The sequence below is a fragment of the Microtus oregoni genome, unplaced genomic scaffold (assembly GCF_018167655.1).
Source record: "Microtus oregoni isolate MIOR12 unplaced genomic scaffold, Mior012 000007F_ref0000211, whole genome shotgun sequence".
NCBI lineage: Eukaryota > Metazoa > Chordata > Mammalia > Rodentia > Cricetidae > Microtus > Microtus oregoni.
In genome coordinates, this window is record NW_024543066.1 from 39,715,253 (window position 1) to 39,740,070 (window position 24,818).

General features: G+C 44.7%; 1 protein-coding gene across 1 annotated transcript in view; it reads left to right on the forward strand.

Moving 5' to 3' along the window:
• The first annotated feature begins 625 nt into the window (after positions 1 to 625).
• Positions 626 to 24,818, forward strand: part of Adgrf1 (adhesion G protein-coupled receptor F1) — a 47,109-nt gene continuing 22,916 nt past the window's right edge. The window contains exons 1-7 of the mRNA XM_041656467.1: positions 626 to 708; positions 13,695 to 13,835; positions 16,148 to 16,208; positions 17,941 to 18,084; positions 19,734 to 19,907; positions 21,887 to 21,987; positions 23,487 to 23,545. Coding sequence (XP_041512401.1) covers positions 13,731 to 13,835; positions 16,148 to 16,208; positions 17,941 to 18,084; positions 19,734 to 19,907; positions 21,887 to 21,987; positions 23,487 to 23,545 — 644 coding nt within the window. The 5' untranslated portion in view covers positions 626 to 708; positions 13,695 to 13,730. The remainder of the gene's footprint in view (positions 709 to 13,694; positions 13,836 to 16,147; positions 16,209 to 17,940; positions 18,085 to 19,733; positions 19,908 to 21,886; positions 21,988 to 23,486; positions 23,546 to 24,818) is intronic.

Sequence of the window (24,818 nt, forward strand, 5' to 3'; positions counted from 1 at the left end):
CCGGCACAGTTTTTAAAGGGGAAAGAACTTTAGATAGTAAACCAATCATTAACACATGTCACTCACCTTCAGCATGTTCCTGCCATCTTGTCTTGCTGGTGCTCGGTCCATGCTTTTCCACAAGGAGGTCTGGGGGTCCTTCATCCAGGACAGCAGTACGGTGAATCTTTAGCCATGAGTGAGAAGACTGGACGTGGGAACACCTTACCTACCACAGAGCTCACCCGCTTCCCCTCTGTGGACTTCCGCAGGGAGGCCTACATTCCTTCAGCCCTGTGGGGTGTGACCCTGAGTGTCCAGAACTGGACAGGAGAGCCCGAGGGAGGGAGTGGCCTTTTGTAGGGTCCTGATCTGCACACCCAAGAGCATATTTGTCCTCTTTGTAGCTAATGGTCTCAGCCTCTCGTGTCTGGTGACAGAAGCAGTAAGTCTTTGCTCTCTGAGCTGTTCATTACCAGCTCGGAGCCAACAGAGGCTCCAAGAGGAGGGAGAGGGAGTGGAAAGTGTCTTTGCTTTCCTTCTGCAGGGGGTGTGCCCTGGGGTTTGCTGGCAGAGGCAGTAACCTGGCCAGAGCTGCTGAGCCACCTGTGGACCTGTGGCTGCCGGGACTGCCCTGGTCCCATCAGCGCTCACTGCCATTCGCCAGCAGAGCCAGTGGTTGGGAGCTTTGGAGAAAGGCTCAGCCGCGCTGTGAGACAGGAGGCTCAGGTAAGCTAATCGCTCTGTTTGACTCTTTGGGGCCTGAGCTCTGTTAGTTAAGCTGTGTTTTACTCTGTGAGGGATATTCTGATTTCAACATCTCATTTCCTGAAAAGATAATCAAGGAAGAGTGTCTTTGAAGCAATTATTAGAAACAACAGAGCCCTGTCCCTTCTTGACTCTGTAACTTGAGTTGGTTTTTCTCAGTCTTAAATACGGTTTTCTGACTGAAAGCCAAGAGTTCCACCTAGGGCAGGGCAGGCTCACTGCCGTCTACCAGGAAAGTTCAGCTGACTAGCGTATGTCAGCTTCATCAAGGGAACCTGCTAAAAGTACCATTTGTTTGGCTGTATCTAACTAGTAACGGGGCAGACACTCTTAAAATTCAATCATGCTTGAGACGATAAAGTCGGATTTTATTTATCGGGTTTGCTTGTTCAAGACAGGATCTCATGTAGTCCTGGCTGGCCCCAAGCTCACTATGTAGCCTAGGCTGGCCCCAAATTCACTATGTAGCCCAGGCTGGCTTTGAACTCCTTATCCTCCTGCCTCCTTCCAAGTGCTGGGATCAGAAGTGTGTGCCACTACCATAAGTGACTGAAACAGTTTATTTCCACTGTAGGGTGAATCTATTGAAACCTTGTCCAGACCAGTATAAACCTGAGTTATCTCCCAGTTGAACTGCCTCAGTGACCTTCAGAAAAACAACCAACCTTTACAATTGGTTTTCCTCGTTCCTCAAGTAAACATAAAATGATGTGCTACACTTTACCCCACAGATCTTAAAAATTCATGATTTTTATTTTCCATAAAAATCTCACTTATAGCTCAGCATGGTGTCACAAACCTGTAATCCTAGCCCCCCTGAGAGTCAGTGGCAGAAGGTCCAGAAGTTCAAGATCTTTCGTAGTTTCACAGAGAGTGTGAAGCCAGCCTGAGCCACCTTCCGAAGACAAAAAGGTAGATTTGTTCTGAAGGAAGAACACACCCTAGGTGCAGGGCTGGCCGCATGGCTCAGCAGATAAACAAGGTGGCTCTCTCAGAGGTGGCTCAGATGTGTGGTGTGAGCTGGGTTTCTGCAGATCAAATAAAGGTAGGAGAAAACCAACATTACTAAGTTGACCTCTGACCTCCTCACATTCGCATGGCACTCACATGCCCTCTTGCATCATACATTCTTGCTCATGTGTGCACATACACACATGCATGCATGCGCACGCACAAAAACAACAACAACAATAATAACAATAATAATGAACAGAAAGTCAGGTGGGAGGGGATGTGGAGAAGTGGCAGCCTTGGCTTTTTCATGGTTCTCTCTCTCTCTCTCTCTCTCTCTCTCTCTCTCTCTCTCTTTCTCACACACACACACTCACATGCTAGAGATTATAAAAGAGAAAATAGCAAAAATGAGAAAGGGTATACTCTACAATCAGTCATGATACTAACACAAGTCTTTTGTTACATTTTTTCTAATTAATAAGAAACCATTAATTATTAAAAACCATTCACCCAACCAGCAATGAAATTAAAATCCATCTCTCTGATAAGAATGGCTGGGCAAGTAATAAAGACTTGAGTAAGTTGCTTGGCTCTTCTTGTAAGACTCGGAGGCTTGTTTTATAATAGAGTACGGATGTGGATAAAAATGGAAGATGGGAAGATGTGTGCTGAGACTGTCGATTCCAGTTACGAATGCTCAAGTTGCTCACAAGTTGATGTGGCATTTTGCTGGCAGCCACACATGTCTTACTTCTTCCAAAAGTCAATAGATGTCCTAACAGTGTCAACATCATCATTCTAGAACTTTTTTTCTTGCTAGGTTGAGGAATGATGTGGGGGGGGGGGGTTGGGGGGTATGGGTGTGTATGTTGTTATCTGTTTTCTGCTGCCCTTTCTACCTCTGTTCAAAGACTGAAAATACACTCCCAGACAAGAGAAATAAATGCACACATTCATTTAAACCAGGACATGAGCAAATGGTTTTTATTTACTTACTTATTTATTGGTTATTTTTGACACAGGGTCTGTCCATGCAGCCCAAGCTAGTCTTAAACTCAATATCCTCCTTGCCTCTGCCTCCTGAATGTTGAAATTATAGGTGGGTGGTACCATGCCTGCCAATGAATGAGTTTAGCCTTTTGGTTCAGAGCAAGAAGAAATAGAATAATCATAAGGGTACAGAATGGGGTCAAGGCAGTGTGTCACGAGGTATGTGTGTCACGAGGTAAGGAGTTCAGAAAGTCGAGGGGTGGCACCTGCAGGACAAATGTCACCCAATTCACAGTTCTACTTAGGGCCACACCTAGTATATTAGCAACATTCAAAATAGCTCACACAGTTGTCGTCTTAGCTTCCTTTCACACGGCCTTACCTAGAGATGCAAAGGGAAGACCGTGTCCCAAATGTCTCAGGATTTTGCCTTAACTGTCACACTAGAGAAAGAATCATTCCATGATGTCAGGGTCACCCAGTTCTTTATTGGGTAGATGTATGATCTTTATGGCTGTGAAATTTATCTTGGGACGCGGCAGGTTAGAGTGAAAGGTTCACACTATTGTGACCTCTTGGCCATGCCCAGCCTTGCAGAGACTCCAGGACTAGCACATTCCCCAGTTATACCCTCCCAGGTCAGTCACATAACATGCACGAGGCTCCTGTTCCTTATTTCCTTATTTTATTTTGTGTGCATGTCCAGCCTATGGTCGGTGGTCCTGAGTTTTGTAAGAAGGCGGGGTTAGTAAGTCAGGGGCTTCAAACTAGTAAGCAGCTCCCTTCCATGGCCTCTGTATCAGTTCCTGCCTCCAGGATCCTGCTCTGTTTGAGTTCCTGTCCTGACTTCCTTCAGTGATGAACAGCAATGCTAAAGTGTAAACCCAGCATACCCTTTCTGGCTGGGCAGTTGTGGTGCATGCTTTTTATCCCAGCACTCCAGAGGCAGAGGCAGGCAGATTTCTGTAAGTTTGAGACCAGCCTGGTCTACAAAGAATAGTTCCTAACAGGCTCCAAAGCTACAGAGAAACCCTGTCTCGAAAAAAACAAACCAACCCTTGCTTTTTGGTCATGGTGTTTTGTTGCAGCAAGAGAAACTCTAAGACAAGCTGCATCTATCAACATTCAAAGCAGTGAACCTTCTGGAACAGTGCTTTCACCCTAACTTGGAAAAGTCCTGGCTGGCCTGGGATTTGTATATGTGAGAAGATGCATTATAGGACCCCTTAGGGAAGGTCCTGAGGTTGCTCTTGGTTCTGCACACAGCATGGAGCCTAAAAGGCTTTTGGGTGTAGCTGCAGACTGTTAGCATCTTCAGGCTCACTGGAGCACCCAGCAATGGTTATTTCTGCAATGACCACTTGGAGGACCTGGCTGAAAAACTTGCTTTTTCTCTAAAAAATGTCATGACACAGACGCTCTATATTCGTACCACACAAGAGGTAGGGTAGGAGGTCAGAGGTCACCTTCATTTTACTCTTATTTTAAATAGATCTTTCTAACTGGGTTGTGTTGACATAGTGGCACACACCAGCCCTCCCAGCAGAGACAGGGGGTTGTGAATTAGAGACCTCGATTCAAAGTAAAGAAAGTAAATATCTCAGTCAGGAGGAATTTGCAACAGCTTGCCTCTGTTCACAGGCAAAGACCCTGTACAACACTCTCTCTAGCCCCTTCCCAGAAGGTCCAGCTTTCTTTGTCCTTGTGAACCAGAATCTCTTCCTACTCAAGGTGCTCAGATCACTCACGGTTCCTAGGATGATTACCGAGAAACATGTATGCTTCCTTTTCCCAAACAAGGGAATTTGTTTGTAAGGTATGCAGATAGGGATCACATTACAGTTCTGAATTATTAAAATCATGCTCCAATAAATAAAATCTGACTGACTCATTGACTGAAAAAGATGATTTAAGGAAATAGTGACACAGAATTTGAGGAAATAGTGATGCAGTGAAGTAGAATTCAGGTCTATCCTCTTTATGTTCCATGAATCAAAATAATTCTATTTTTGGTAGCAAGGCTACCAAAAAAATTCAATATATATGAAAGCATTTTATAAATTAGAGCTTGGTGCATGTGTGTGTGTGTGTGTGTGTGTGTCCATGCATGTGTATTTGTGTTTGTGTGTGGATTACAGGTGTGCATATATATGCCTTAACACAGGTATGAGGGTTGAGGACAACCTCAGTTGCTGGTCCTTCCCCTCAGTTCTGTTTGAGACAGGGCCCCTTGTTTTCTGCTAGCTGTGCTGTGAGAGGCCTGGAGCTCTTCCTGTCTCTCTCTCCCCATAGAGATCCCAAGATCACAGACCCTGTGCTAGGCATTCAGTTTTTATCTGGGGGTGTGGGGATTTGATCTCCAGTCCTCATACTTGTGCAGCAAGTACTTTACCCCCTGAGACTTCTCCCCAGCCCAATGACAGTTACTCTGATTTTTCCTGAATTCCATTCTGCCGAGTTTTCTTTAAAGCAAAGTGTTGGAAGAGGCCTTTTGTTGGTTCCTGGCTGCTTAGCCCTGAAATAATCACACAGAAACTATATTATTTAAATCACTGCTTGGCCCATTAGCTCTAGCTTCTTACTGGCTAACTCTTATATCTTAATTGAACTCATTTCTAATAATCTGTGTATCACCACTAGGCAGTGGCTTACTAGGTAAAGTTCCAGAGTCTGTGTCTGGTGGACCTACATGGCTTCTTTCCTACCCTGACTCCTTTCTCCCAGCATTCAGTTTAGTTTTCCCCACCTACCTCTATTCCCTGCACATGCCCAAGACAGTTTTTTTTATTCACCAATGATATTCACAGCATATACAGGGGAATACTACATCAGCAAAGCGATATGGAGGAGGCTCAGATTCTCCAGGTTTTACCTACGATAGCCACCAATGTCACATGATGGAAATGAGACCCAGGTCTGATGTGTGGATTCCAGCAAGGCTGAGACTTGCTTGGAAGAACAAACTTGGTTAAAAGATTATTAATCTCCCTGTATGTGCTCGGGGAAACTCACACTGTACAAGTCACTAGAGGAAAGTCTGCGGGCACAAGTGGCTGACAGAGCTCCAAGCTAGCTACCAGGTTTGCAGACAGACCTTTAACAACTTAACTGAACTGGATGTGTTTTCCATGGGATATAAACCCTAGCAGGAGTCCAGATGAAACTCTGGGTGGCGAGCTAAGAACAACAAGGCATCTTCCATGATGCTTTTGTAAGACAAAGCTCAGACAGGTGGCTAGCAAAGCCACCCTTGCTGGGGAAGGGACAGCTGGTGTATTGAGTGAAATCGCCAGCAACAGGAGAAATGCTTTCTAGCTGAAGTCTAATGCAGGGCAAAGGATATGCAGGCTGCTATAAAACCAGCTTTGTACCAGCTCAGTTAGGTACAGAAAGGACTCAGCCTTAGTAGACCCGCACGCTAGCCTCCGAAGATGCAGCTGTTCAGTGCAACACAGGAAAGCATAATCAGGTGTTTGCAAAAGTGGGTTTCACCATAGCTTCTGGGGGTTTTACTTTTTCTCTGTCCCCCTGCCCTGTGTATGTTGCATGTATGTTCATATGGGTTTTGTGGGTGCACATGCCCTGTGTACTTGTATGGAGCCCAAAAATTGACTTCTAATGTTTTCCTCTATTGATTTGCATCTTAAGACTTTTTAAAAAGTAAGTCTCTCACTACTAGAGCTCAGTGATTGGCTAGATTGACCAGTGAACTCCAGAGATCCTCTTGTCTCTGCCCATCGTGCAGCAGTTATGGACACCGTAGCCTTGCCTAAATTTTAATATAATTTTAATAGACCAAACTCAGGTCTCCACACTAACACAGCAAGCACTTCACCCACTGAGACATCTTCTCAGCCTCCCAGTGTCTCTCTTAATGCATGTAGCTCTAACCATGGCAGTCCACACTGTTATACGGCTATTAGCCAATGCATTTCACCATGCAGTCTTCTTTACGCAGTGGTTGACAATAAATCAATTCGTCTGATTGGCAGAATGTCCATGAAGAAGAGGTGACTGAGCTAAATAATTCTTTGGCCCCTTTAAGACTAAGAATTAATAAAAATTCCATCTCAGTTCCTAACAAAGACCTTAGCTCTCAGTTCATCTCAAAGATGCTCAGAGCTGAATGATCAGTGTTAGGAGAAAACCAGCTCATTGAACGTCGTCAAGACTTTCAGGCTTGTGTTTGGTGATGGGCATGAATGAACGGAAGAACAATTGGACGAGCGCTCTGGAGGGGAAATAAACAGAACACACACAGATGCTGAGTCTGAGCGCCTGTGAGGGGACCAGGTGTTATCCCTCACAGGAGAGGTGGGCACTGACTCCAGAGAGAGCTCATGGCATTTCACAAAACCTTATATTTAAGCAGCACACCCCGGACTGGATTGGCTCATCCAGGACTCTTATCCCACATTATGCACACAGTTACGTGAAAGTAGAAAGCATCCCTTTAAAATTTTACTCTGAGGGCCTGCAGGTTTGCGTGGCTGAGGGTTGGAGATGCAGCTCAGCTGGTAGGGTGAGGTCCGGGGTTCAGTTCTGAGCCCTGATTTAAATGGGTAGGGGGCTGCATGTCTGCAATCACAGCATGTGGGTAGTAGAGGCAGGATTTCAAGGCTTGGTTGCATAGTGAATGGGAGAGACTAGCCGAGGCTACAGGAGATCCTGTCTCAAAACAGCAGCTACAGATAAACAAACAAAATTCTTTATTGTCATGTCTATACATAAATGGAAACCCACTAAAATTGTAAATAATTTTAATTTTTTTTTCTCAGAGAAAATTTAGCTCTTAAATTTGATCTGCGCTCCAAAGATTTTTTTGCCTTCTTCGTGCACCCTGCCCCCACACTATCCTCTCTACAAACCTATCTGAAAGGCAAACAGCTCTGGGGGTTCCTATGCAAAGACACCTCCCACAAAAGTGTTACCCCAAACCCATAGAATGAGAAGCGAAACAAGACTGAGTTTGTTCACATCTCTGCCTAACTCTGGTTTGGCCATGATACTTTGTTGGTGCTGTTGCTTTCAAGACAGGGTTTCTATGTCCTTTGGAACTGTCCTGGAACTAGCTCTTGTAGACCAGGCTGGCCTCAAAGTCACAGAGATCTGCCTGCCTCTGCCTCCTGAGTGCTCGGGTTAAAGGTGTGTGCCTCCATCGCCTGGTGAGTCCTCTGTGGAGCCCTGCTCCGTCATCCCCATGTGTGCACATGTGCATGTGTGTGTGTGTGATTTTATGGCAGAGAGGAGAGAGGTCATTCTATAGGGAATGCTTCTATTTATAGAAGAAAAGGCATCATTCCTTAAACACTGACGGCAGAAAAGCCCAGATCCCGGTGGTGCCTAAGATGAAATTGCTGCTCGAAATGCTGGAGACGGTCAGTCTGTCTATGCGAGTAGTTTCAGGTCTCCATCATGTGGATAAGGAGGCTGCTGTTGACGTAAACAAAGGGCACTCAGTGTCCACAAACACACACTGAAAGAATGTGGAGACAATGTGCCGCCGTCCGCAGAGGCACAGCAGCAAGTTTGAATGTTTGTGGTTACATAAAGGACAGGGATTATCAGGAATGAATTCACTTGAATGAATTCAAGGAAGTGTGTGTGGAGGGGGGAGACCTCCCCCACCACGGTTAAGTTTTTCCACAGATGGTAATGCCAACACAGCTGTCAGCCCGGCATTAGCCACCCCCAGAGTGAAATGTGGTGTAAATACCCATGCTCTGGTGACAAGGACAACCCACCTGTGGATTACACAAAGATTCTGGGCTTGCTCGCTCGCTCTGGCTTGGAAGGAAATGGATTAAAATGCCATGAGGTTTGTGTCTAAGAATGTAAAGTTAAGCAGGATGTATATGGTTACTACCCATATGCATCACACACACACACACACACACACACACACACACTTTACTTTCTTTAGGTTGAGGGTCCTCCTTTGAGTGAGGTCATTTAGCTCCTGGAAGAAATGCGCTCTGGTTGTTACCTGCAGACCTACAGGCCACAATGTCTGTGGTGTGGGTCTTCACAGCGACGGCATCACTTGGATCAAGTTCATTTGACTCAGAACTAAAGTGCAGCAAGGAGCTGCACAAACGGCAATAAGGTGGACATAGTAAAGTACTGCTGACCTGCGTGGGTGACAGTGGACAGTGGTCACTGTTTGGGCCACTTTACATTGGTAGCTCATTAGACTCTCCCAGGAACTTGGGAATTAGACCCTGATCCCCTTATCTTTCTCTTCGGTTTTCAAGACAGGGTTTCTCTGTATAGCCTTGGTTGTCCTGAAACTCACTTTGTAGACCAGGCTGGCCTCGAACCCACAGAAATCTGCCTACCTCTGCCTCCTGAGTGCTGGGATTAAAGGTGTGTGCCACCACCACTTGGCTTGACTCCCTTATCTTAAAGGTAAATAAACAAAGACATAGAAAGCCTAGAACATAGACATCCAGTTGTGAACATCAACACTGGAGGGAAGGCAGGCTAGCTCTAGAGCCTTTCTCTATCTGTGTACCTTAAGGTGCCATTTCTCTCCCTTTGACTTGTCCAATACAGGATGCCCAGTTAAATTTGAGTGTCAGATAAATTCATCTTATCTGACAATGGAGAATATTCCAAGTACCACACAGAGCAAAATTATGCTAAAATGTTATTCATTACTTCTTTGAAGTTCAGATATAACTACCTTGGGGTTTCTTGCTTTTATGTAATGAATTGTCCAACCCTGCAACACAGGAAACTCTACACACTAAGGAACCAGAGAGGAAAACAATTAGTTCAAGCCTTAGCACAGTGGTGGTTGATTTTGATGTGAACCTGTCTATGAGGGACTTTCTGAATGAGACTAAATGAGGTGGGAAGATCCTTAAATGTGGTGACCCTATTCCAGAGACTGGCATCTGAGACTGGATAAAACAGAGACATGGGGCTCCCCACCAGCGTGAGCTCTCTCTGCCTCCTGTCATTGCAATGTGATCAGAAAACTCAGCCCCTGCTACCATGCCCTCCTGGCTTAGCGGATGGTACCTTCAAGTCATGAGCCAAATGAGTCACCCCTTATGCCAGTTTTTGCCTGATGTTTTGTCATAGTATGACATTGACATACTATAGGAGGCACCAAAACCTGGACCAGGTGGCCAATGGTAGAACCAGTTTAAGTATTTAGATCTTTTACCTAGCCTAGAAATCGTCCGGAAGTACATCCACCTGGATATAAGCATTGCTAAATACCTTTAATAGTATCCCTAGCTAGGCTGAACTTGTTCAAGGTTTGACAGGCTTTAGGGAAAATATGTATGTCTCTGTTTTCTAAAGAGTGCCAAAATGTTCTCTTCTAGTCTCAATCCTTCCCGCTTCTCCTCTGTTGCTTCTTTACTTTCTCTCCCTTCTTTTTTAGAGGCATTTAAAAAAAATGATTTATTTATTTGTTTTTGTTTTATATGCATTGGAGTTTTGCCTCCAAGTGAGGGTGTCAGATCCTGGAACTGGAGTTACAGACAGTTGTAAGCTGCCATGTGGGTGCTGGGACTTGAACCTGGGTCCTCTGGAAGAACAACAGTGCTCTTAGCCACAGAGCCATCTCTTCAGCTCTTCCCTTCTTTCTTTATGGTGTATCTATTCATGATCAGCCTACAGATCAATGCAAACCTCGACTTTACATCACTGATTACCATTTCTGGAAAAGTCCCAAGAGGCGGTCCAGAGGAAGGGGCAGGGGAATAATGAGGTGAAGAGGAGGCTTCCTTAGGATGACCGGAGCTGTCACTCAGGCTGTCTGAGCTGGGTTTGCAGCCTGAGGCTGCACACGGGAGAAAATGTTCTTAGCAGGAGAGAACAGAGAGTTGTGGGAAGCACATGACACCCAGGCCTTTCATTTTGGAACAGTCCTTGTCACACTGAGAGGGGACAGGTAGGACACATATGCAGAGACCTTTATCCTATCTGTCAGCTCCAGGGTTCCAAACCACAAGCAAAAGAATACCTGGCAATTCAAATTAGAAGAGTCTTCCTGAAAATGGAGAAAAAGAGGAAGCAGGTAGCTTCACCTCCCTTTGCTATGCGAATACTACATCGAAGAATTAGCTTAGTTAGTTACGCTTGACAACTTAACAATATAAAACTGAAATAAAATAAAACAAAGGAAAATATCCAAAGTTTGGTTATATCCAGTGGTGTGGACATGCATACCCATAATCTCAGAAATTCAGAAGTAGAGGCAAGAGAATGAGGTGTTCACGCTCACCCATTGCTGCACAGTGAGTTTGCAGCAGGCCTGTGCTACATGGGACCTTGACTCAAAAAACAATGTGCTTATTAGTTTAAATTGTCACCCTAATGTAACTTAGAGTCATCTGGGTGGAAAGCCTCACATGAGACACTGACTGCATTGGGTTGGCCAGTAGGGAGTGTGCTGAGGATTGTCTTGACTGTTAGGTGAGGGGTGAACTCACCATGAATGTAGGCTTTCTTTCTCCATGGCTTCGTCAGGGCATTTTATCATAGTAGTGGAAGAGAAACTAGGATACACACTCGCACACGTGCACACAAACACACATAATAGAGTCACACAGACACACGCAGAGACACACACAGACACGTGCAGGTGAGTGCACATGTACACAGACAGACAGACACACACAGAGACAGACAGAGACAGAGAGACAGAGAATATCCAAAGTACAACTCAGGAAAGAATATGGTTACTCTGTGTGTGCATGTACATATATTCATGTATAAAATAAAATACTCATTAATCCAATCATTGTGGCTGATACCGTGTGTCTGCCCTGAATAAATACAGTAATTTTCTCATCATTATTTCCCAAGCAATACAACATAACATCTGTTTCCATAGCACTGGCATCACACTGTGTTCAGGTGATCCAGAGATGACCTGGAGCCTGTGGGAAGATGTGTCTCAGTCATTGTCAGATACTCTATCCTTTAGGATGCTATGATCCTTTAACACAGTTCCTCATGTCGTGGTGACCTCCCAACCATAAAATTATTTCCATTGGTACTACATAACTGTAACTTTGCTACTGGTGTGAATTGTAGTTTGAAATATCTGATATGTAGCATATCTGCTATGCAACTTTGACCCCCAAAGGTGTCATGACCCATAGGTTAAGAACCATATTTCTCCCAGTCTATATGAAGGATTTGTGCAGATGTTGATATGTTCAGTGTCCCTGGACCAGTCCCCAAATTCTGACACAGAAAGACAAGCGTGTGTGTATTGTGCTGTGTTACTACAGGCTGGAAAAACTTTTTTGAAATGTTCTTCTTCACAGACAAATATCCCTTAGCTTAGCTTTGGAGAACAGTGAATGCAGGCAGTAACAGATGCACTTTAGAGCAGATAAGCCAAGACCTAAAAGAATGAGCCATAGGTTTCTACCTGCAGACTTATCCAGCTCAAGATCTAAGAGGAGTCTTTGCCAAGCAGGAGGTTGGGATGTGAGAGGACCATTCCTTCATCCTAGAGGGCAAGTGATACAGATACCGTATGGGCGCCACGCTCCCTTAGCAGGCCCCAGAAGGCCCTAGAAAACCAGCCATGGGTATGGTAGTCCTCCCCCATCCCTGATGCTTTTCTCTTCAGGTCTGAGAGCAGCATCGGGTGGGGATGACAGTGTGCACATGAAGGTTAAGTTCCTCAAGGAGCAAGGTAAGTGGCAGAGAGAGCCCACTCTGTACCCATCTGTACGTTTACTCCAAAGGGGGATTATTAATTTTGGAACCATTTTTAAAACGATTTCTTACAGAGCTGTAAAAGAAATACTGATAGGCCAGGGAAATAATCCTTTCTGTTCTGTTACTGCCGTCCAGTTAAGCTTTCCAAAATGATGGAACTATTCTGTAGCATGCTACTTAACATGGTAGTGCTAGTCACTTGTGACTTGTGAACCTTAGACTATACTTGGTTGCTGGAGATGCATCTCAGTTGAAGCCATGCTTGTGTAGCACGTGTGAAGCACTGGGTTTATCCCCAGGACCACACTCTGACCTTGGTAGCACATGTTTATAGTCTGAGCATTTGGGATGGACGGCTGAGAGAATCAGAAGTTTAGCCTTATCCTTAGCTGGTAGTGAGTTTGAGGACAGCCCGGGCTACATGATATCCTATCTCCAAAACATAAGGACAAGCAGGGCAGTGGTGGTGCTTGCCTTTAATCCTAGTACTCAGGAGGCAGAGGCAGGTGGATCTCTGTGAGTTCGAGACCAGCCTGGTCTACAGAGCAAGTTTCAAGACAGGCTCCAAAACGACAGAGAAATTTTGTCTCAAAAAAATGAAAACAAAACAAAACAAAAATACAAGGACCATGCCTGTATTAGTAATTTTTTATGTTGCTGTGATAAAGAACCATGACCAAAGGCAATGAAAAGAAGACAGAGTGTATGCTACTTTATTGTCCAGAGGGAAAATCTATAGTGGTGAGGGAGACATGGCAGCAGGCAGTGGGAACAGGACGTTGAGAGAGCATATATTCAACCACAAACACAAAGCAGTGTTTTGTGGAAGCATGAGCCTATAAACTCCCAAACCTGACTCCATGGTGTGCTTTCTCCAGGCAGCCTTTACCTCCTAAAGCCTCCCCAAACAGAACCACCCACTACAGAACAAGTGTTCAAACACCAGAGCCTATGAGGGCCAGTTTTCTTTGAAATCATCACTGTGTTTGTGTGTTGAATTCTGTCCAAATTATTTAATATAAATAGAAACTTAAGAACAATTTGTTACTAACTCCATCAGTTATCCAGAAGGGAGCTTGCTAAACTGGCTGGTTATTACTTTTAAGTTTAAGCACTCCATGAATGTCCGTCCCTCGCCTGGCGCGGCTTAGGCCTTCAGCCCGAATAAACACTCCAAATCTATCTCTAACATTTGTGCTTTGTAAGGCCCTTGGATATTTTAAGGAGACAAGGAAAATCCCTGTAAAACTTGAGGGGCTGATGCTGGATGTACCGTTTACAGCCTTGACTCACAATCTTTGCTTTAGTGCACAGCCTCCTAAGAGACCAGACGCGGGGTGTCTATGTTCGGTTTAGAGGGGGAGAAGGCGCTACTGGAAATGAGAGTTGGATTGCTGTGGCTCATTGCTCTTTTCCCGGTGACTGAGGGCACCAAAGGCTTCCTGCAGGTGAGTCAGTACATGTCTTGCTTCTCTTGGCAGCCATATCTCCTCTCCACCTTCCTGCTACCTCAGAATCTGTCATTCTCCAGGCAACTGAGCTACAGAGTCTGGTGTACTTCGCATCAGAAGTCCCACGTTCTTGTCTCAGTATTTACCAGCATTTACTTTGAAGTCTTTAGTCAGTTAATCTTTGAAGTGCAGGTGCCTGGATTGCAGGCGAGGCTTCTCCAGTGGAAATTTAATCATCTTGGAGATCTTGTCTAACTCAGCACATTCTCTGCCATGGTCTCTTGGGAACAGAAAACCACACGGGTAGACACTAATAGCCCGTGGGCCTGCTCTTTCTTTTCACCCCCCCCCCCCCATTCTTTTGTCATAGTTGATTAGTAAAGGGTCTCATACCACTCAGGTTGGTCTCAAACTCACTACATAACTAAAGCTGACTTTGAACTGCTAATCTTCCTGCCTCTGTCTCCTGCATTCGAGGATTAGAGATGTATGCCATCATCCTTCTCTTGCCCTATGCTTTTTGAGATAGGCAGTTCTGGTTGGCATGAAACGCTCTGTGTAGACCAGATTAACCACAAATTTGCAATGATCTTCCTTCCTCTGTCTCTCAAGTGCCAGGGTACTTACTTTTCTTGCCTTTTTTCCGATTTGTATGTATTTGCTGCAAATTTGCGAATTTGCATGGTTACATGTGTGGGCACACATGTGTGAGAGTGTGTACACGCATGTGCGAGAGTGTGTACATGCGTGTGCGAGAGTGTGTACACACGTGGAAGCCTGAGGTTGATCTTAGAAATTCCTCCCAATAATTTTTCCACTTTATTTACTAAGGAAAAATCTCTCAGGCTCAGAGGTCAGGGACATGATGACTCTTGGTAGCTAACTTGTCCTGTGTGTCTGTCTTCCAGGGCTGGAACTGGGCTATTTTGCCTACTTAGCACTTACATATAGATAGGTTCTAAAGACCCAAACTCTAGTTGGTCCTTACCCTGGTTCAGCAAGTGTTTTGACAACTGAGCCATCACTCCAGCTATGGGCTACTCGCTTTCTTGATGATTTCATCTAGGATCGTGGCTTGAATGTTTTCAACTCACTGACGATTCCCAAGTGTATATTTTCATCCGGGTGCTTCGGCCTGAACTCTTCACTCATGTAGCCACCATTCATGTGGACACTAGGGTTCCTCAGCTTCACATGCCCCAAACTGAACCCTGATTTTTCTTACCAAACCCACTCTTATTTTCTGGTGACACCACTCTCTTCCTGTCTGGGTGAGAACGGTGCTGTGCTTGAGTCTTGTAATGCTGCATATATGTAAACCGGGTTTAAAATTTACTTTAAAATCTGTCTAGACGTCAGACTCTTCTAACTTCTTCCACTGCTGCCGTCTCCACTGAGAGCTTTATAATCTCAGTTCTGTAGCCCCTTGGTAACAGCAGAAATGCTTCTGTCGTTTCTGTGCTTGGCCATTCTTAACAACACACTGGGATTAAGGCTTCTGTAAAGCAAATCAGAGTGACTCTTTCTCATGTGTGTTCAAACTCTGCATGGCTCACTCAGGGAAAAACTAAAACCAGGGCTGCAGAGCTGACTTGGAAGAGTTCTTGTTCTGCAAGCATGAAGACCCAAGTTTGAGACCCCAGAAAGCACTTAAGAAAACCTGAGCATGGTTGTAGGCCCAATCCAGGAGAGTGGAGACAGCAGTCACTGAGCCAGGCATTCTCCCTGAAACAACGGCCAGATTCACTGAGAACCTGTCTCCAAGGAATAAACTAAAGCATGTCAGAGGAAGACTTTCAATAGCTTCTCCTGGTCTTCTTGTGTGCACATGGGTGTACTCACTAATATGCCATGTACATGCAACACACAAACACACACCCAACAACAACACTTTTCTTTCCACAAAGCGTTAAAATCTTTCTCTGGTCTGATAGACGAACACACCTTGCCTCTGTCTACATGACCTGCCTCTGTGGACTCTGGGCCCCACCTCTTGCTCATCTCCCTTCACCCACTTCTTCATGCTCTCTGGTCCCTCACTTACTGTCACAGTTGGGCACATTCGTGGCACTGACCACACTAATGCTGTTCCTGCCTCTTTGCAAGACCATCACTTTCTCTTCCCCCGAACACCATCACTTCCTCCAGGACTTTGCTCAAAACAGCCTTGGTAAGGCCTTTCTTGGCCATCTGTCACCACGCTCGGCTTGGATAGTAGATCATCATTTTGGCTCACCTAGGAAACTCAACAGACCTTATGATGTGCAGATCACAAAGCTTCACTATAGCCATCTTCTTTCCTTTTGTAGCAGAAAAACCATGACAACCAAACCAAAGGAGATGTCGGTGTGGTTGAGAAAAGGCATCCAGGTAAGATCCTGCTAGATGTCCTGGTACTTTGGGTCCTGGAAAACAGGGTTCTGACCTCAGCAATTACCAGGGGATCTTAGGCACATTATGAAATAATCTGTAAAGGGAGAATAATAATAATTCTTAAGAGCAAAGACTAAATAATGACACAGTGTTTTAGTTGGTATAATTTTGTTGTGGCCAAGTGTCTTACCAAAGCACTGCAATGAAGAACCGACTTATTTGGGCTCATGATTTAAGAGGCCATGCAGTCCATTCTGCTAGGAAGGAACGGCAGCTGGATCCTGAGGCAGCTGATCACACTGTGCCCACATTCGGGAAGCTTAGGGAATGATGCTGGTGTTGAGTGTGCTTTCCCTCCTTTTCCTTCTATTCAGCTCACAAAATGGTGCTGTATACATGCTGCGTGGGCCTTCCCTTCTCAGTTAAACCTCTCTGGAAACTCCTTCAGATACCTCTCAGAGGTGTGTCTCCTAGGTGGCCACAGATCCAGGCAAGCTGACAGGGAAGATGGGCATCTTGCACCACACCAGACAGGAGCCTGTCCTTTGTTCCTTTTCTCTTGCTCCTCCCTCCTATAATGTAACTAATGGGCAGAGCTCTCAGCTTGGGGATGAGTCCCGGTGTGGACGTTAACATGTATGCCTGATGTCTGAGCACTGAACATAGTTCCTTATGAAAACATTGATCCCCTCAGATGGTTGTAAGTTCCAGAGCAGTGCACAAAAGGCTTCTGGCATGCAATGCATTTAAATACACATAAATGGCAAGCAGTCATGTGCTAGGCATAGCATGAAAATGTCCCCCATGCAAGGCTACAGTTCTTCAGGGAAATGAAGCAAAATTTTTAACACGGAATGCCATAAACAAGATCTCCCCAAAGGTAACAATGACAATAAAAATACAGTAAGCATTTATTCACTGGACTGTCACTATGCCAGGCTGTGTTTAGTTCTATTAGATCATGGCCATCTTTATTTAAAAATGGTAAAACTAGGGTTTGGGCTAAGGGCTGTAAGACAAGATTTAACCCAACCTATCTGGTTTCAGTATCACTAACTCCTGAAAAAGTGAGCAGGTTCACATTTACCCTGTTCCCCATCATTTGGGGGTACTCCCAAAACCTGTGGGAATAATAGACAATATTTGATTCCAATCAGCCTGGCTGCAAAGTTAGCACATGGAAAGGCCCAAGGTAAGATTGGTCTTGGCGTAGGAAAGCCGAGGACCCCAGGGTTCCAAGTACGGAAGGCTCGTCTTTGGGGAAAGAAAGGAAGTTATTAAATAAGCATCTGGAGGTAACAACTGTGCACAGACACAAGCCAGGGTCTAGTTGTGTTTTATTTTTGCATTTCAAGCAAATCCCTAAACCCCCACTCATTAATGGAACATTTTAAAAAATGAGTTCTTTGGAAAGGGTGATGTTGGGGGTTTTATGTTGGAGATATTTCCAGGAAACCAAAGAAGGGTGAGTAGGATATTCCAGTCTGATTCCCTTGAGTCTGGGGCAGGAAAGAGACCTTGGGAACTATTGACCTAGCTGAAGTGGGAGGAGAGATCCCTGTGAGGCATGTATGAGGCGTGTCCGCTTGCTCACGTTAAGGCAATGTCTGGACGTGCGGAACATAGTGACAAGCATCGGGGACAGTCCAGGAGCTCTAAGCAGTACATGATGACTGCTAAGACATCTTCCCCCAACACAGGTGCCTTCTGATAATTCCTCTCTCTCCAGCCCAGGAGTACGAGATCCTGCTTCAGATGACATACAGTGATCCTGGGGAGAAGAGAGAATTGAAAAGATTTCTGAAGCATTTGAAATCTCCGTCACAGTGCTTACACGGGTCCAGCAAGATCGTCAGAGTGAAGGCCACCACATGTAAATTAGCTTCTGAGAGATGGGGAGTGTAACTGGGGAGAGGGGCGGGTCAGTCAGGGTAGGTAGGCTGTGCTTTGAAAAACGACCATTCCATACAGACGCTGTGGTATCAAGAACCATTGTTTCTTCTTAATGGGATATGTTCATTGCATGCTGGCAAGGGGGCTGTGTCTGTGGTCATCCCTTAGGTACCAGGTGATGAATGAGATCCTACTTCACATGTGTTCATTCTGAGCAAGAAAGAAATGAAATCCTGGAGATCCTCACACAGACAACGACATTTTTTAGCTGAGAATGGAAGACACTAACTCTGTTCCTATTTTATTGGCCAGAATTCATTCCATGACTCTATCCAGCCTCACAAGGCTGGGATATGAAATTCCTGTATGTATCCATAAGATAGCAAGAAGTATTTGATAATGCAAATCACAGAAGTTGTTCCCAGAGAAGTCTAACTTGGCTAAAGCTGAGAGTCCCACAGTGCTCAGGTCACCTCTATTGCCATCAGGAGTAAGGAACTGAATAGGACTGCACATTCCTCAGTCCACTTCAGACCTGTGGGACCAGAGGCTCTGGGGTGAAATGCCCCAGGGGCTTCTGAAGCGAACTAAAGTTTGACAAGCACTCACCACACACTTCCACGTAAGTTTCTCAAGCATATCCTGGACTGTCCCCCGCTTAAATACCCACTCCCCACCCTCACCCTTCAGCTTTTTGTTAAGATGAAAGGACTTTTGATGGGCCTGTCAAGTCTAATACAAAGTAACGATTGCACAACTTTGATTGGTAGACACTTTCACCATTACCCCACCTCCAAATCATTCTGCCTTTCTAAGCTTTTAAAACATTTAAAATTTATCTGTGTATGAGTGTTTTCCCCTCCAAGACAGGGTTTCTCTGTATAGCCCTGATTGTTCTGGAACTTGCTCTGTAGACCAAGCTGGTCTTGAACTCAGAGATTCACCTGCTTCTACCTCCTAGGTGCTGGGATTAGTGGCAGGCAGCGCCATGCTCAGCATGTGTGAGTGTTCTGCCTGCATGTATGTATGTGTATACATATACACACACATATATGTGTGTGTATACTACTGTATGCATGCTTAGTGCCCAAAAAGGCCAGGAGGCTTCAGATCCCTTGGAATTGGAGTTCTGGATGCCTGTGAACCACCACATGGGTGCTAGGAACCAATCCCAGGTCCCCTGTAGAGCAAGAGCATTTAAACATTGATTCATGTCTACAGCTCGGCCACGTGGTTTTTAAGTCCTCCCTTGGTGTGCTGATGGGTGGATGGATGGATGGGGACTCAAATGAGGTAGGGATCGAATACCCTTTAGACCCTTTCAATAGTAACTCTTATGTTGTGACTATGTTTCTGTCTTTCTCTTCCATCACAGTGGATATCGGTGGGATCCATAGCCTTGTTTTGGATGCTAAGCCAAGCCATTTGTTTTATCTCTGCTAGGATTTCCCCAGCAACCTCAGAATCTTTGGAGTTGGACATTTCTATGTCTTAAATACATCGCCATCCTCCCAGCTTCTGTGGAGAAATCCTTGGTTCAGATTCCAAGTCAGAGCCAAGGACAGAACAGAAGTTGATATAGAAAGCAGACATAGTGAGACTGTGGTCTATTTCCTTTTCTGTACGTAGACTGCAGAAACCTGAAGGGGTTCCCGGAGTGTGCCTGTGAAGACAGCTATATGTGGTTTCCTCCCTTCTGTCTTGATCCCCAGAACTGCTACCTTCATACAAATGGACCCCTCCCAAGCTGTAATTGCCATCTTAAAGACCTGAGCCGGAGTGTCAACTTCTGTGAGAGAGCAAGTAAGTACTCTGGGCTAAGGTACTCTCTTCCCAGGATGCAGCGGAGACAGTACTGTGGTTCTTTGCCTGGCTGAGAGCAGCTGATGCTGAGGGGCGGTACTGAAGTAGGGGTACCCAGTTAGGTTTGCCTAAACCAGTGAAGGCTTCCTCAGCGCAGCAGATCTGAAGCCACAAGATCATGTTTAGATGTCATTTCAACCTCTATATGCACGCAGCTAGCTCAATGCTGTGATTGCGGGATTCTACTGAGATTTAGAAAGATGCACTATAATCCAAGTGGGCAACGGCCTAAGTCAGGACATTTCCTTCTCCCTTTTCTCTTCTTTACCAGGATTAACTCTAGATGTGTGAATGCAGGAGGGACACTTGGTGATTATATTGAAAAACCTGCTCTGGATTGCAATAAATACATTCCAAGTTACACACACACACACACACATACACACACACACACACACACACACCGTATATAGTCAAAGAGTACAGAAGCCACTGTTGACTTAAGTTTCTGTTTTATGAAGGAGATGAATCTAACGACATGGATTCCAGACCCTAACAGACTTTAAGAAAATTCTCCCTGAGTGTGGGAGCTCATACCTGTAATCCCGGCACCCAGGAGACAGAGGCAGGAAGATTGCCCTAAGTTTGAGGTCAGTTTAGGCTACATAGTGGGTTCTCAAAAGTCTAGGCTATAGTTTGATATACGTCTGCAAAGGAGATGAGAAGGAAAAGGAGGTGGAAGACGGGTGGAAGAGTGGGAAGAGAAGGAGGAGGAGCTTCCTGAAAGACTGCTCTGGTCAGCTTGAAGCTCTGGGCTTTAAGTATGAGGGAGGAGTCGGAAATAGTCCTGCTTAGCTGAGCATGCCTAGTTCCCCTTCCCAGGACCACAGCAAGTCGTCATGTTATCGCATCATGTGTCTATTAAGGACCATGTTCACGTCCAGTTCCAGAGTAAACCCTATTTATGAATTATCAGGTTAGTGGGGGAGGCTGACTTGGAATATAAGAAGGAAAAGAAGGCATTTTTTTTCACCAAATGCCAATGAAAGCTCCCATCTTGCAAGAAGGCCCATTTCTGATCCATCTACAAGAGATAGAAAGAAGATTCAGACAGGTGATGTGCTCATGAAGGGTTTCCCGTAGTATGGTAGAGACAGGTACAGTCAGATGGAGAAAGCAGTGGTGGAATTCAGAGGTAGAAATATTTTACACGTGGGGACCAGAGAAGTGTTTCCAGAGCAGCTGATGGTTAGACCCTGAATACAGACTGAGCAGGGGTTGTCCACAGAAAGACAACTTCTGTACAGATGAGCACTAGCCCTGAGCTAGTAAGCACGGGGCTTGTAGGAGTTAGCAAACAGCTTTAAGCTGTGTTGGGGCTGGGGAGACAGCTCAGTCAGTAAAGTGTTTGGTGTGCAATCATGAAGACTTGAGTTTGGATCTTTAGCTGAGCACAGTGCATGCATGGAGTCTCAAAACTGGGGAAGTAGAGACTTCAGGATCCCTGGGCTTTCTGGCCAGCTACTTTACCCAAATTAGTGAGCTCCAGGTTCAGTGAGAGACCCTGTCTCAAAAAAATAAGGTAGAGAGAAATTGAGAAAGACACCAGACATCTCGTCTCCATGTACACACACAGAGATACACACACACGCACACATACATACATGCACACACACAGAGATACACACACATACATGCACACACATGCACACAGATGCACACACACATACATACACGAGTGTTGAGTGACTTGGCCTGATCACTAGCACTTTCCCATGACTGTTAGAAACCAAACAACTGAGCATTCTGGTTTTCTTTCTTTTCTTTATTATTTTAGATGAGTATAGTTTATGAAAATTAATAGAAATGCCTACCGTGGGTTATGAATTGTACTTTCATAATTTTATGCTACTGATAAAATCAAGCAAGAAATTTATTGTGTCTAAATTTGTTGTATCTATTTTGCCTCTTTCCACTAGAGGTTTGGGGCACTTTTAAAATTAATGAAGCTTTTATCAAAGACCTTTGGAATTCCTCTTCTGCTGTATACGCCTACTACAGAACTGAAATTGAAGAGCAAGTAAGCACTATTTGTTATATAAGGATAATCTTTCTAACCACAAGTTCAGATGCTTTTCAATTCAGGACATGCATTTCATCCATATTTTATATATGTGAATACTTGTATAGAGGGGTTACCCATGTGGGCGTTGTGTGTACATGTGGGAGACAGAGAAAAAAACAGCCTCAAATATGTGTTCTTTTTTTTTTTACCTCTCTTTATTTCTTTTCCCACCCTTTTATTCCCCTTTTAGACAGGGGTTTCTTTGGCCTGGGGCTCATCAATTCAGCTGGGCTAGCTAGTAAGTCTATGTGATCCACATTTAAAAAAAATGTGGTTTGGTGGCTCAAACTCAGGTCTTCATGCAAAGCAAATGCTTTTCTGACTGAGCTTTCACTGTAGCCCCTTAATAATATATTTTTAAAAGATTTATTTAATTTTAAATTTGAGTGTGTGTGTATATATGTGTGCATCTGTGTGACTCTGTGTGTAGATACGTGCGTGAAATGAGTGCGTGTTCCTGCGGAGTTCAGAAGAGGCCGTCAGACTCCCTGAGTTAGACTTATGGTGCATGTTGGGAACAGAGGATGTCAGGTCCTCTGCGTGCTCCTAACTAAGTGCTTAGCCAGCTCTTCTGTCCCTTAGCACATATTTAGTTGTTTATACTTGATGAGTTCTTACAGAGCCACTATTTGCTTTGCCCACAGTAGACGTTCCTGAGATGTTATCAGTTATCATGTGTTTGATGTTTCTTATGGATTTGAATACTATATTATGGATTCTACATTAGCTCATAGTTTTTAATTACACATAATAAATTATCACACCCTAAACTCAATTGTTTAACTTTGTTCCATAAAGAAGCACCTCTTAGAAGCTGAAGAGAGTTACTGAACAAGGGCACATAAGAACTAGACCAGACAGTGCTCCTCTGTCCAGAACCAGAACACAGATCTGGGTACATTTATCATAATATCTATTATCCTATTTCCCTTATTCTGTCACCATCCCTCTCTGTGTGCCTGTGTGGATACCAGAGGGAGATGTCACGTGCCTTCTGGTTAAAGCTATCTACACGTGATCATTGTTATTATTTTGAGACAAGATCCCTCACTGGACTCCTCAGTTGGCTAGACTGGTTGACTGACAAGCCCCAGGATCTCCTGTCTCTACTTCCCAGCCATAGGGTTACTAATGTACGTGGCTCTATACCCCACTTACACGAGTACTAAAATCCAAACTCAGGTCCTCATGACTGTGGCAATCACTTCACTGATGGCGCCATCTCACCAGCCTCTGATCAGTCGTTCTTTCTTAGCATCCTCAAAAATTAATTGTGTGTGCTCTCAATGGTTATTTTAACTGCTTTTGTTATGACATATAACTTCTTCCCATGGTCTCTTCTTCCTTTGCTCATATGTTGTTGGCTTATTTATTATTTGCATTTATATTTTGCTTGATTTCTTTTGATGTGTGAAGACAGATACTGAAACATTGTCTTTCGTTTTCTTTCTAAGCTTAAAGAAGCATACAGAGGAATCCATGGTTTTGAGTCAGTTCAGGTCACGCAATTTCGGTAAGTTGCATCTGGTCTAAGGGCTGCTCTAGAATTTGGCACTGCTCCTGAGAATGCCCAGTGGTATTCATGCTGGTCCTGACAGAACTGTGAAATCAATGCTAGGGAGATAGCTTAGTCTGTAAGTGTATACCTTGCATGCCTGAGGTCTAAATTCTGTTAATTATTAGATTCCCAGTTACTGGGCTCCTCTGCCGCCATGCAATACGCCAAATCAAATTGAATTAGTAAATCCAGATTTAATAAACAGGGCAATGCAAAGCAGAGCACACCCAGGTGACTCTCAGGAAGGCAGGAAAAGAGGACCTGGGAGCTCACAAGACAGATCTACGGGCCGGGTCTTAAATAGCTGGTAGCCATGGTCCCAGGTATCTCCCGGTGAGGGGCCACTGATGGTGGACCTTGTGGAATGGGCCTCCACCCAACTGGAGATTCCAAACAAAGACTGATCCCAGAGCCCACATAATAATGCGTTGCATGGTAGCGCTCACATACAATCCCAGTGCTGGGGAGGCAGAGATAGGAGAACCCAGGGTTCACATGCAATCCCAGGGTTGGGGAGGTAGAGACAGGGGACTCCAGAGGCTCACTGGATAGCTAGACTCACCTAATTCATGAGATCCAGGCCAGTGAGAGATCCTGTCTCAAAAGAAGTAGACAGCGTTCCTAGTGACTACCTAGGTTTTCCTCTGGTCCCCACACGCAAGTACACACATGCACGCACACGTACACATGTTGTATACTCATGCATAGAAGAACACACACATTAAAAAATTGTAAACACGTGGGCATAAGGTAGAAGCTTGAGAGGAAGGGGGACATCACAGTGTCCAGGTTCAGGAAGGGGTGAGGGGTGGCATGGGGAACGTGGGGGTAGAGAGATGAGCATTTTCCTATGACATAGGACAAGTTGTTGTGTAATCTGGAGTCAAGATGGGAACCTGGGATAAAATATCCTTCTGTGCAGGTATCAAGTATGGACTGTGGCTCAAAACTCAGAAGTCACTGTCTACAGCAAATAAAGGTGTATTTGGTAAATTAGTCTTTTGTTTATGATTAAATGAAGAGTTATTTGGAGCTGAGTATGTGTGCATTGGTCGCCTGCTGGAGGAAGTAGCTTAGTGATCGAAGTGCTTGACTCATTATTTTTTTCATGGTTAACTTCAAACCAGTCATGGGAAATTTTCAACAACACCTGCTAATATACATTCTTAGTTTATAAAGTCATTTAGAAAGTCCCACAGGAATAATTTTTTTTTTAAAAAAAAAATCT